Raw genomic sequence first — 15,343 nt, 5'->3', positions numbered from 1 at the left:
AGCTACCTAGCTACCTCAATTAAAAATTTGAATTCCCTACCACTATATACAAAAACAATGGCTGCAAGATTTGAACGAAATAACGGTTTTACGTATATTAAGTAGTAATCCACAAAAACTCTTTAAAATGTTTCAATCTTTTAAATGTTTTGAGCAATACCTCAAATTCATCAAATTTATTTACCAAACTCCTAGCATTGGTGTACATGCAAGTATATATGCACCTGTTCCTATTCTTAGCTACCCTAACACAACCCATGTGTTTACTTGTAACGCAATGACTCCCAGCAGTCTCTGAAATATCCTGCATCTTGTTTTCCAGGCTTCTGCTCATTCCAATAGAAGCAGTGCAAGAATCACTTTCACCTTTGCCAGTGGTTACTGTTAATCTATTAGTCCTCGTATCCCCCCAAGCTAGTAGTTTTCTGACCCAGGGTTCGAGCCCGTGACCACCAAATACGGTGTGGAAAGGTCAGGGAATGATCACTGCCTATCCATGGAGCAATATGGCCTTAGTTGCTAATGCTGCTAAAAACCAAATAACAACAACTACCAGCATATCACTGATGGAACGTACAAGCTATTCTAGCAGCCTGGCTGTACAACTCACAGAACTTCATCTCAAGCTTGTACAATTACTCCTAGGTCTTTTTCATTCTCCAGCACCTTGAATTTCTTTTAATACCGAAATGGTATATTATTCTAGGATTATCTACAAACCCAAATGTAGTATCTTACATTTACCAATGTTAAAACTCAACTGAAATTTTTCAGCCTATATGCTTAATTTATCTAGTCTTATTACAATGGCACACTTTGATTACTGTTATTAACCAGCCTATTCACTTTTATATCATCAGTAAATATAGACATTAAACTTGATATGCCTACATCAATATTCTTAGAAAATATTAAAAAAGGGAACGACCCCCTATGATATTATTAGTGAGTTCCTCACTCATAATATCAGCCCATGAAGACCAGCTGCTATCATTTATCACCACATGTCTCCTAACCACAAACATACCTTTATTCTTAGCAGTATATTTTCCTCCCAAGGCCACAATTTGTACAACAGGGGTTGGCAACCTGTGGCTCGCGAGCCGCATGCGGCTCTTTGAACATGTAACCGTGGCTCTTTAACTTTTAGCCCACATGAATCACAATTTGAAATGGAGAAGAGGACTTAAAAATCAAGGACATGTGGAGTGCATGACTAAAATGCCTTAAAACTGAAATTGTGGATTTGGAGGGGCAAAAGGCTGCCCTTGCAACTTTACACAAATGGACGGCGACAGATGAGTTGAAAATGCAAGACCAAAATGTGTTCGATGCGCAGAGTAGCTTACCAGACACGTATATAAATTTGAAAATATCTGTGTTTGGACTTCTCTCAGTTTTTGGTTTAACGTATTTCTGCGAGCAAATATTTTCGAACATGAACTATATTAAAAATAAATCAAGAAACCATCTGAACAATGCAAGCCTCTCAGCATGTTTAAAGATGACAATTACGGCAATACTTGCTTGATGTTGAGACTAGCTCAAGGAGTTCAGCAGCAAAAGTCTCATTAATTCATACCTTATTGATGTTTGTTACGTTTTTTTCAATATTAATAAATAATATTTCAAAATATATATTTTTATAATATATATATATACAAAATATAGATATTACAAATTGTACAATATATTTTTTTTTAAATAAAACACCTTCCCACTCCATTCCATTTCTTAAAAAAACTCCCCATCCCCCACCTCAAGCTGAGGTGCAGCTCTTCGGATTCTCTCTCTCTCTTTTTTTTTTTTAATTAGATCAAAAATGGCTCTTCACTCAAAAAAAAAAAAAAAAAAAAAGGTTGCCTACCCCTGTTGTACAACATGAATAAAATTTGTGCAAACAGTACAAATTTCCTTGTACAGCCATCATTCATGTGGATAATATTGTAATCTATACTAAAATTGAAGTATACAATGTCAAAATTAAATTTTGCATACAGTTCCTGTGTGTCTCATAGCAATTAATCAAATTGGGCAGATAAAATTCCCCTTAACAAATCCATACTGTGCTTTACATATAACCGCATTCCTATACTACTTCTTTAAACACTGACTCTAATACTCACTTTGCTCTGTAAATTCCTTTATGGATAGGAGAGGCATTTGCACACCAAGTCTATAGGAACATGGCTTTCCTATTCGCAAAGGGCAATAACAGAGTGAAGTGAGAAATTACAGAACTAGGCTGTTGACTTCTGTTTCAGGAAAAAATAATAGTCAATGATTAAAGAAGTGATGCAGGATGATGGGATTGCAGTTATATGGCAATCACAGAATGGATTTTTTTTTAAAGGATATCATAACTGAACAAATCTGATCAGCTACTATTAATGTAACCACAAAGGAATGGATGCAAAAAATAATTTTGACATCAAATACTTAGACTTCACTAAAGCTTTACACACTGTTGTACAAATTAGAGCAGCGTGGCATCAGGAGAAGGTTACTGCTATAGATAAAGGGATGATTGAGTAGCAGGATACAGAAGCATTATTAATGCCTCTATCTCCTGCCACTCTACAACAGGCCAATGTTTAATAACATTAGTCCCTCACAGTTCAGTGCTGGGTCCCTTACTGTTTTCAATATCCTCGATGATTCTAATGAAGGTACATTAAGTGTAACGTTGAAGTCTGTTGATGATACAAAGGTTGCTATGGTGGTTAATGACAAGAATCCGCTAATCGTACTGCAGAAACCTAGAGAAATTGAGATTGAGACCAATAGTAACTTGACTTTCTCAGATATCCAAGTGATTAAAGATAAAGACAGGCTGTTTTCAAGATTACAGGAAGCTGATGGATTCTAGGTGATACATACAACAACAAGACCTAATCACCTACAAAAAAAAAAAAAAAAAATCGTAGAATCAAGATTATTAAAGGATTATAATTAAATAATAGGTACCCAGACATTTTATCAACAAGGCTACAGAAAAATATTTTAAATATAAACAGCAGCATGACATGGAATATCGATAACAACAAGAGTAGTAGTTATTCTGCACACAAAATCAACTAGATAGTATGAATCAGAGCTGTAATACTCAATATGTTCTACGTTGATAATAATATTAGTAAATTAATAAGAGGAGTTTACCTCAATATAGTACGTGGAACACTTCCGTATGATACCCTCCAGAAATTAAAACCGAAAAAACGAAAAAATCGACAACTTACCGGTCCATTAAAGTAAAATATAAATAATTAAAGTAAAATATAAATAATTAAATAATCAATTTAACACAATTCAAAATCAATTCAAAACAATTAAAATTCAAATTAACGCAATTAAAAGAATAACGAAAATATTCAAAACGATCTTCCTTCCTGAAGCTGACAATGCTTTTCGACCGACTGTCGTGATCACAGGAATGAAAATCACCGAACCAGGCTAAACCTGCAACTTAAATAGTGATTATGTGTCTTCGCGCATGCGCGTAAAGGTCCACGCATCGGAGATCAAATATGGCCGCCGAACATTAACAGAATTCTCGTGTAATTTAATTTCAATGGTTTCTGCAATTAATAGTCGCGTATAATTACGTTGAACGTTAAGTATTTTGGCCTCGTTAAATAAAAAAGTATGTTTTTCGTTAATGGCATGAAAGGCTAATTCTGACGCTGCTGAACGAGAAGCACGAACTGAGGCTTCGTGTTGATTTACACGAATATTAAGAGAAAACCGCGTCGAACCCTGATAAGACGAGTCGCAATCACCGCAAGAAATGTTGTATACTAGATCATTAATTTGTGTTGCGAATACCTTTCCCAGGTTAGGAAGCTTCGCGATAAATTAAAAAATTATCTACAGCCGAACGATTGGTCTGTATTGAAGACCTCCATAGATTTGCGACGGGAAGCACAAGCCTCAGAGATAAAAAACAGACACGTTAATAAGTTGCAAACATTATCGAATAGTTCAAGACACGTTCATGCGAATTCTAACACATTGTCGCGAGCTTGCGACCAAGTTCACACGAGTTGGGTGACATCCCCCCCACAGACACATAACGCACTACCACAGAATATGTCGGCTAGTTCACGAACACCCCCTCACCCAGTATCCAACGAATCGACATATCAACAGGTTACAAATCTTTCCTCGTGTACACTATCGCAGGACCAGATTTCACTTTTATCCAAAGGATTAAATTATAATTTACCACCTCGAAAGCTGCCAAAAAAACAATGCGTAATTGATATTGAATTTGGACTTCGTAGTGTTCCACAAAAAGATGTATTTATTCAACAAGTTAACCAAGTAGTGAATAACATAAAAGAAACGCGACTTCCTAAATTGAATACACATGACAGTTCAGCTTTACGAGAACTTCGAGAAAATAAGGACATTATTATACAGAGGGCAGATAAAGGAGACACAGTGGTAATACTAGATAAACATGATTATATTAATAAGTTGGATTCAGTTGTGTCTGATACCTCCACTTATCGTGAAGTGGACCCGACACTGTTTACCAATTTGGTAAATCAATACAATAAAACGTTAACCACATATCGTAAAAACGACTACATTACTATGGTTCAGTTGAAGGAATTGAAGTCCAGAACATACAATATTCCTGCACTTTTTGGTCAGGTAAAATTACACAAGCCTGGATTTCCGATTTGACCTATTGTTTCCTACAGGAACTCGGCATTTTCAGCCTTAGCCACATATGTATACAACATTATAAAACCTTTTAGACAGGTTATACAATTTGGGATTAAGAATTACGATACATTATTTAATAATCTTAAAGACTGTAGACTCGGCGACAATGACAATTTATTCTCATTAGATGTTACCTCATTATATACGAATGTAAACGTTGAATACACATTAGATATTATTTGGGATATGTTAAATAAAAACTCGACACCGATTAATTATACGAAGCTGCCTATTAAGGAAATTTTTCACTTAATTAAACTATTAGTTGAGGCTAACTACATCACCTTTCGAGACAAGGTGTACAAACAAATTTTTGGATTACCAATGGGTTTGAGCCTGAGTGGCTTAATGTCAGAGATCTATCTCTCAACGATTGAGCAGATACATTTGACACCTTTTCGTCCCCGTATCACATACTATAGGAGGTATTTAGACGATGTTCTAGTTATTACCGATAGTAGTACTATCCAAGACATTTTACATTCGTTTAATAATATTCATTCTAGACTCAAATTTACATTGGAAAGGGAAGATACGGATACTAAATCATTAAACTTTCTAAATTTCACGCTTACCCGGGACTCGAACAAAATACAATTTAGCATCTATCGAAAACCCACAAACACCGGTATGCTTCTACATTATAATAGCTACCACCCGTTCACCTACAAAAGATCGATTATCTTTAATCAATTTCTAAATGCCTATAAATATTCAACGACGGATTCTGCTTTGGACTCAGAAATACAAATATTAACTAGCAGATTCTTGAACAGGGGTTATCCCATTAACACAATAAATCGAATTAGGGTACAAGCTAAGGATAGGATACAAAATACTGCACCAATCAACAATAGTAATATCAAAAAATACTTTATTTCTGTCCCATACGTTGAACAGTGGCACAAACAGCTTAACAGATTCTTTAAAGATACCGAATTTAAAATTATGGCTAGGCCTATACGGAAGTTACACACTATACTGAACAATCGCTCGGTTCTTTCCGCGTTCGCAACAAAAATTAATGATCTAGTATACATTTCTTGCGGTGATTGCGACTCGTCTTATCAGGGTTCGACGCGGTTTTCTCTTAATATTCGTGTAAATCAACACGAAGCCTCAGTTCATGCTTCTCGTTCAGCAGCGTCAGAATTAGCCTTTCATGCCATTAACGAAAAACATACTTTTTTATTTAACGAGGCCAAAATACTTAACGTTCAACGTAATTATACGCGACTATTAATTGCAGAAACCATTGAAATTAAATTACACGAGAATTCTGTTAATGTTCGGCGGCCATATTTGATCTCCGATGCGTGGACCTTTACGCGCATGCGCGAAGACACATAATCACTATTTAAGTTGCAGGTTTAGCCTGATTCGGTGATTTTCATTCCTGTGATCACGACAGTCGGTCGAAAAGCATTGTCAGCTTCAGGAAGGAAGATCGTTTTGAATATTTTCGTTATTCTTTTAATTGCGTTAATTTGAATTTTAATTGTTTTGAATTGATTTTGAATTGTGTTAAATTGATTATTTAATTATTTATATTTTACTTTAATTATTTATATTTTACTTTAATGGACCGGTAAGTTGTCGATTTTTTCGTTTTTTCCGTTTTAATTTCTGGAGGGTATCATACGGAGGTGTTCCACGTACTATATTGAGGTAAACTCCTCTTATTAATTTACTAACACAAAATCAACAAAAAACAAAAGGAATGTGTCATAAAATCCCTATAAAGTATGACCATTAGGTGAACTTTAAGTCAATTAATAAACTGGGGAGTTTGTTCAAATAGCCCATAGATTATAACAGAAATGTGTAATATACAAAAATAAGTATAAACAGGGGCAGCTCGTCCATCGGCGGGGCAGCTCCCCCAGCTATTTAAATCTAGATGTACAGCAAATGGAGTTATATTAAATTTTGTGAAGAACAATGCAACACAATGAATATTTTTATTAACAGGACCCGCATATAGTATGTGCATCCTCTATTTCCAGTAATCATTTCAATAATAAACGAATAAAAACAGGAAATCGTTTCCAACTTTGAAGTTTAATTAACTGTAGGCCTCCTGTGCACCAGGCAGTGACACATTTTGCATTCCAGTGAATATTCCAGCAATATGTTGGTTGCCATTGGCAACCAGCATATTGGAAAGTTGCCAATATATATTTTTTATGGATGAAACAAATCAAAGTCACTCCAAAGTGTGCAGTGCACATTTCATCGTTGACTATGATGGGTGTGTAGCCACAATGTTGGTGTCTTTCTGCCATTTGCCAATTCCAATTAAGTAACCAAATAATATCAGTGTTAAGTCAATACTCAACATTCAACAGTGTAATTATGTGATTACAGCTTAATTGCGGATTAAGCTTGAACTTGGTAAGCTGAAGTTATATTATGAGGTGATGTGTAAGTAAAACATTATTTCTATGACACACAATTTTGTGAAATTTGATTCGATCATAGCCTCCATGCTTCCCCATGAAGTAAATCGCGTGACAGTGAATAAACTTCAGCAACTTAGTTTTCACAATTATCTCTCCAAAAAAACAATGCGATTAAAAAAGAAGGCCACCCCATACCAAAGATTCAAATTTCTCGGCGGGGAATAAGTAATAATAAGAAATTTATTCTCAGTTTTAAAACTGAATGGAAAAGTTGGCTTTGTGGTTGTGAAGTTAAAAATGCATTGTTTTGTTTTCCATGTTTACTGTTCGGAGGTGACTTAACAAACAGAATGAAAGAAAAAAAAAATTTTTTTTTATTGAAGAAACATATTGATAATGTGATTTCACTATCGCTTTTAGGAAGCGTAAATATTAAAGAACAGCTTAGTGAGGACTTTGAGTGGATTGACAGCCCTTTTCGACATAATGCCTGTCAAAAGGGCTGTCAATCCACTCAAAGCCCCTGATGAAGTAGGGGATTGACGGCCACATGGTGTAATGCAATACATTATATTATTATATAAATTTGTACAGGTCTTTAAGATTTAGTATTATTATATAAATTTATACAGAAATTAAGATTTAATAATTATCTTGCTACAGATAAAATGTTTTCATTAGTAAAATGTTATGAAAAATCATTATCATTTAGCATTATACTTTTTATCTTAACTCAAAATGTATAGGCCATATGGAATGACGATAACCAAACTAGGATAACTTGATTACAAATTTGCATGAACACTAATACTTATATGAAAAACAGCAATAATCGGTAACAATCTACAATTAAATGAATATATATTGGCACGTATAATGTACAATTGGCCTAGGGCAAAAATACAATGGCATTAACGCAGCACAGAAGAACACGCAAATCTAAAAGAATACATACATCTAAAATAACCACATTATATATATATATAGCTTAACGTAAAATAAAATAAGAAAATAAATAAATATTAGGCTATCATTAGAGGTAGCAAAATGCACATCCTCCACATGAAGCCCTGATATATCCTATAAATCAAAATAAAACAAAATAAAAACAAAAGCCAGTAGTACGGCAAAAATGTAGAGCGAAAAATTAACATGAAAATAAAGAAACATAAAATAAAATTAAATAATTAAATAAAATTAAAAATAAAATAAAATAAAATTATTTTATGTTTCGTTATTTTTATGTTAATTTTTCACTCTACATTTTTGCCATACTTCTGGCTTTTGTTTTTATTTTGTTTTATTTTGATTTATCGGATATATATAAAGTTTGTATTAATATATTGAATAAAGTATGCAAAAATGGATGTGAAAGTTACACAAAGTGCCAGTAACTAGACAGGTGTGGAAAGTAGAAAAAGAAGTGTAGTAGATTTGTAAAAGGTGATGAATTAAGAGAATTATGGGCTGAATTACCAAGCCAATAGAAAGTGGGAAAACTGTAAAGTAAAATTAGTACATCAAAATACTAATAAAATAAAAAATGCAAATAAATTGAAAATGAAAATAAAATGATAGTGCTATAGCTCTCATCAGATACCCCAATATCTGATAACAGCTATAACACTATCATACATAGTACATCAAAGTACATCAAATAATGCAAATAAATTGAAAATGAAAATAAAATGATAGTGTTATATCCGTTATCAGATATCAAGGTATCTGGTGGCAGCTATAACACTATCATTTTATTTTCATTTTATTTGCATTTTTTATTTTATTAGTATTTTAATGTACTAATTTTACTTTAGTTTTCCCACTTTCTATTAGCTTGGTAATTCAGCCCATAATTCTCTTAATTCATCATAACCTTTAGGATATTAGCATTCCTTCACCTTTCACAAATCTACTACACTTCTTTTTCTACTTTCCACATCCTTCTAGTTACTGACACTTTGTATAAATTTCACATCCATTTATGCATACTTTATTCAATATATTAATACAAACTTATATATACTCTTACATCCTTTAATGCTGCTTTGCACTTTTAGATGCACCTGTCATACTTGATTTATTAATATTTTATTCATTGAAACCATTTCATCAACAGAATACCTCTTCATCACATGTAACTTTTTAAACATTTCCTTTAAGAGGTTACATTTAATATTCATTTATATATATATAACTGATAATAAATATAAAATTAAAATCAAATTAAAACATATGCCAGTAGTATGGCAAAATTGTAGAGTAAAAATTTAACATAAACATTTAACAAAAAAATTAAATCAACAGGGTGGGGGAAAGTAAAAGTACCAAGACAAACTGTAGCCAAAAGCCTCCAAATAATTTAGAAATTCAATAAAATCAAATTAATAGTAAATTCATATTAAAATTTTTAAAATATAAGGCCAATTATATAGAAATTTAGCGGCACCTCCTAGTAAGGTACCAGTTCTGAGAGACATGAAATATCACCAAAAAGGGACTAAACGAACTACTAAAATAAAACAAAAGTAACAAAAATAATAGACTGACCATTATGCCCCATATTGACTGAGGACCACGAGGCCAAAAATGGTCATGGAATCGCTGCATTTCAATGAATTGCTTCCATCCCTCAATCGAGGGATGGAAGGGAGGTTTGGTCTAATTTTATTAAATGTAAAATATTTATTTGACATTTTGTAACAAAAGGATCTTTAAAGAATAGAAAAACAGTGATACTTGACTGCTAAAGAGGTGTAGGGAGAAGTTTAACTATGGATCCACAGTATTTATTTTATAAATACAAATAAATGCAGTTAGTCCTCGTATAATATGGTAGTTGTTTCTAGAAGCTCTCATGCAATGCAAAATCATGCAACATAAATAACGGGCCTTATGGGAAAAATAGTGTTAGGTGCCGAACACTCACGATGGAACACACATTTATAACCAAAACATTACCAAACAATTAATAATCGTAATAAAATACATACATATTTTATTATGTATAATAATTGTAATAAAATGCATATGTATTTTATTACAATTATTACATAATAAAATATTGCTAATACTTTTATAGTATGCAAACTTCTTGATCTCTTCTTTGTTTGTTCTTCTATCCAAACAGATAACAGATGTGCCATCTCTCCCAATTCTTTATGTCTTGATCTAATGGATTTTGTTGCACTTTGGGTTGTTCCTGACGTAAAAGTTGCTTTTATTTTCTCTGCATTCTTTCTAATTGTTCTCAGCGTTGCCTCATTTAGGCCTGTAGCACACACAATATCACGTTCTTTCATTCTGCTCAAAACATTTTTCGTATTTTTTGAAAATATTTTCTTTTTCTCTCTGATCATCTTCAGTATCTTCATCAGCATGCTTCTTTTTCACACTTTTTTCAAGTATTTTACTCATTTTTAGGGAATAAAGCACAATTACAGTATAAAAACAACAAAAATGGGGAGGAACACTTGATATGCACAAACAAAGCAGTGCGCGTGTAGCAACCGAGTAAACAACGCAGTAAGTGTTCTACTGGGGGTGATTCTGTCACGTTCGACTGCCACTTCTTGTAAATGAAAAGCCAAATCGTGTATAAACAAATTCAGTTTGTGTTATTTGCGACATCGTACTCCTATTTATAAATCATGTATGATCCAATTCGTGTGGTGTAAGCGGATGTTATACGAGGACTGACTGTACTGTCATTTCTAGTACTTTGACCTAACTGCAAGCCGAAATTCAACTAGCTTCTTAGAATAAATAAAATAAATAATAATGTTGTTGAGACAAAAACATTAAATATCAAAAAAAAAAAAAAAAACCTTTTTCATAAGTATATAATGTTTTTTATTGTTCAAATTTATTTTACGTTACATACTTATTCTGACTATTAGAATAGATTTAGTTGCATTTTTATATTCTTCTGTTCTCAATAACTTAACAATATGCATCTCAAATGCACATCTAGGTAAAGATACTGACTTTTCAGTTTAGTTAATTTGTTAAAGCATTTCTGTTATTACTTCACTTACCGAAGGCAATGTTGCATGGACCCAGGAGTAACCAATTTAGAAATTGTGATAACTGTTTGCAAAGATGATGTCACCTTTCCTCTGTGGTCTAATCCTTCACACTGTTCTAAGGTGATTAGCTGAAATGCTGGATGATTGAGACTGCACTGTATTCCAGGCCTACCGCCAGGCAGTGATGCCAAGCTGGTTCCCATGGGAGTGGCAGTGGTAGTCTCAGGATGAATCTGGCAACTAGATCTCCGTCGAACAATTCCTTGGTGTCCACTGGAAGTTGTTGTGGTTCCTGCACCAATACTAATGCTGCTAGAATTACCCTGGTGATAACTACGTGGCAGGCGGAAAGAGGCACGATTGGTTGTGGGAGCACTTTCTGCTATCAGTTGTTCAGTATCAGCATTAAAACTTCCAGTGGATGCCTCCAAGGTACTTACCTACATAAAAAACTATTTTATTCTATCAATGAAACATTTTGCTATCTTAATAAATGTATTAATTTAATCATTTTTTTTAGACATATTAACAGAGCTATCTTATCAGATTGAGCTTGTAATTGTAAATATCACATGCAATAGGTGGCTTAATGGATGTTTGGATGTTAATGGTGTAGTGGCATCTAGGGCCACAGTAAACCAAGCCTATCATCACCATCATGAGAGTATATGGCTCAGCCAGATGTTTAAAAGCGGTAAGACACATAGCAGGCATTTATAAAATGTGGATAGTCAAGTAATAAATGTTCAATAATTAAAACACTTTTTGCAATATAGTCGCATAAAAAGGATTCAACAGTAAGAAGGAATATGTTAAGTGGGTATTCCCAATAAAAAGTCTAATAAGAATAATTTCTTCTTTCTGTCTCTTGTACAGACCACATTATTTCCTCTTTCAAAATTAGCTTACTGCCACAGCTGAATACACCTCTGGCATTCCCCTCGCTGAATAACTCCTCGTGTGTGAATGTTGATGCAAAATATTCATCTAGTTTGTTAGCTACCTGAGCAGGATCATCAACAGTTGAACCATCGATATCAAGTGGACCAATCTGATTCATCCCCTTCCTTCTAGAGTTTACATAAGTAAAGAACTCTTTGCTGTTTTTCTTTGCATCCTTTGCCAAAGATTTCTTGTAATCTGTCTTCGCATGCCTAACCTCCTTTGTAACTTGGTTACAGATCAACATATCTATCATAGGCTTCTGTGTCACATGTTAATTTATATGTATCCCATGCATTTTTCTTCTCTGCCATATGTCTCATTAGTTCATCTGACATCCATTTAGGCCTAAACCTTGAACAATATTTCTTAGTTGGTATGTAAAGCCTAGTAGCTTCCAAGATAAGTTCTTTGGATGTTTCCCATTTTGAATTTGCTGTTGGTAACATCATCAGTTGGTCCTACTGTACAGAATTTAAATACTGTCTCAGACCAATGTAGTCACCTTTACGAAATTATTATATAAGTATATAAAATTATTATATACTTATAATAATTTTATTCTTTATATAGAGGTACTAAATAAACATCAATTATAGATCACCACAAAATTAAAAAGATACCATACACCTTTTTATAATTTAAATATAACTAAATGCAACTCTGCATAATATTTTAAGATTCTATATCTATATAATATAAAAAGTTTGAAATAAAAAATGAAATATAAAAATATTTCATTATAAAAAGGTCTATTATATAGACCTTTTTATAATGAAATAAACATAAATTTAACAAAACAATAAGCTTAAGTAACTTAAACCCAAATTACGTGGTACTCCTGGAATGCTGTTGCAGCACCCCAGTTGAAAACCACTAAGTTAAACTATCAACACCAAATGGACAAATATGAATCAACCCTTTCCTTCTACTGTTAATATAAGTAAGAAGTCTTTGTTGCTTTTCTTTGCATTATTTTGCCAGAGCCTTCTGGTAATCTGCCTTAGGTTGCCTAAACTCCCTTGTGATTTGACTGTTGAATACTTCATATCTATCACAGGCATCTGTATCACCTGATAATTTATATGCATCCCATGCTTTTTTCTTCTTTTCCACAAGTCTTCTGATATCCATTTAGGTCTTGAACAGTATTTCTTACCTGGTGTGAAAAGCTTAACTTCTACAATTACCTCCCTGAATGCTTTCCATTTAGAACTTGCTGTTGATAATATCATCAGTTGGTCCCACTGCACAGAATTTAAAAACTGTCCAAGACCACTGTAGTCACTCACACAAAAGCAAAAGCCCTTCCCTCTACCCTTAATAGTAGTTTATTTATGCAAATTCCATATCAGTATCAGTATAAGGCCGCCGTAGCCTAGTGGTCAGGCGCGCGGGTGCATAAGTACACGTGCCTTGAGTGACCGGGGTTCAAGCCCGTGACTGCTGAATACGGTGCTGTTTCTTGTATTCTGTCTATTTGTGAACTCCTCTGACCGTTTGGTCGTCCCGGAGTATAAACAGAAAATTTATTTATAATGTGATCACTGCTACCCAGTGGTCTTTTACTTGCAGATTCTTAATACATGAAGAACTGCTGCTGACAATCAGATCAAGAGTACTGCTTCCTTTTGTTGCCTAACATGATGATGAAGAAAACAGTCATTCAATAAATTGTATCATCTGGAAACGAAGCACTGCAAAGAAGTCTGATTGATACATTCAAAATTTTGATTGGATTAAGTAAACTCAATGATGGCATCCTTACTCTTGCTCAAACAACACAGATGGGGGGGGAGGTATAAATTTCTTCTTCTTCAAGATTGTTATGTTTGTTATTTGGTTTTTAGGAGCATTAGCAACTAAGGCCATATTGCTCAGGGGATATGCGGTGGTCATTCCCTGACCTTTCCGCATCCATCCTCCGTATTTGGGGGTCACGGGCACGAACTGCGGTCTAATCAAGAAGCATGTGCTACGCACTGCCGCTCCTGCCCACCTGGCTATGGAGGTGCCCTCTTCTTCAAGAGGAGTGTTTCCATTTACAATGGGTTTCCTCAGCCTACAAGTTATTTTTTGGTAGGAATTTTTCCCGCCATAAAGTGCAGTTCAAGGTGTCTTGGTCTGTTAAACCTCGGGCTGTCATGCACTCCCATACCCCATCCATCCATATCCTCCTAGGTCTTCCTCTTCTCCTTCTTTCAAGAGGTATCCATTCCAGGATAGCCTTTGGATGCCTGGTTTATTGCGCCCGTTTTACATGTCCATAACATTTTCTGCTCCATAGAACAGAATTTAACACGACAATAGCCTTTCTGCCGTCTGCAATTCTCTTATTGATCTCTGCTTGGGATGATCCATCACTTTGTAAGATTGATTTTAAAACCTTCAATATTTAGAATGTGTCCTGATCCTGAAGACAACATTTCAGTCTTGCTAAAACTGGATTTTTAGACCCCCGTCATTTATATTCCTCATACAAATGACGGAATGCATAGTCTACATCTTCTCAGTCTTGTGCTATCACCACCTGATCATCTGCAAAAAGTAAATTGTTAATATAGATGTTCTTATTGATCGGCAATCCCATTTTATTGCATTTTTTTGACCAGGATCTTAGGCAGATGTCGATATAAATTTTGAAAAAAAGTGTTGATGACGTGCAACAGCCTTGTAATAAACCTTTTGAAGTGTGGAATTCAGGCGACAAAGCTGATCCCACTTTAATTCTGCATCTATTATTCCTGTAAATTGTCTTAATAATGTTAATCAATTGTCCACCAATATTTGCCTCTTTCAGTGCTTCCCATAAGTTTTCTTGGAACACTGTTTGTTATTTTGGTTTTTAGGAGCATTAGCAAATAAGGCCATATTGCTCCGGAGATATGCAGTGGTCATTCCCTGACCTTTCCACATCCTCCGTATTTGGTGGTCACAGGCTTGAACCCTGGTCTAATCAGAAAGCATGTGCTACGCACTGCTGCTCCTGCCCACCTGGCTACAGAGGCACCTTGGAACACTGTCATATGCCATTTCAAGGTCAATGAAAATCATAAAGATTTCTTTTCCTTTCAATTGGAATTTTTCAAGGATCTGTTGTACTGTTGAGATATGGTCTATACATGACCCCCCCCCCCCAGGCTGAAAAACCACTTGGTTCTTCTGACACCTCGATTTGGACTTCTAAATGGTTCCTGATCCATTTTCCAAGAATCTTTAATAGCGGGTTCAGGATGCATA

At 34.4% G+C, this 15,343-nt stretch overlaps 1 protein-coding gene across 4 annotated transcripts in view; it reads right to left on the bottom strand.

Annotated features, from left to right (window-relative positions):
* The window catches only part of RhoBTB (Rho-related BTB domain containing), a 388,644-nt gene that overhangs the window by 186,792 nt on the left and 186,509 nt on the right, over positions 1-15,343 (bottom strand). For all 4 annotated transcript variants that reach the window (XM_090374193.1, XM_090374190.1, XM_090374192.1 and 1 more), the window contains one exon: positions 11,171-11,601. In XM_090374193.1, coding sequence (XP_090230319.1) covers positions 11,171-11,601 — 431 coding nt within the window. The remainder of the gene's footprint in view (positions 1-11,170; positions 11,602-15,343) is intronic.

Source organism: Mastigoproctus giganteus, chromosome 5 (assembly GCF_048544385.1).
Source record: "Mastigoproctus giganteus isolate SK-2022 chromosome 5, ASM4854438v1, whole genome shotgun sequence".
NCBI lineage: Eukaryota > Metazoa > Arthropoda > Arachnida > Uropygi > Thelyphonidae > Mastigoproctus > Mastigoproctus giganteus.
This window is presented reverse-complemented; position numbering and strand designations above follow the sequence as displayed.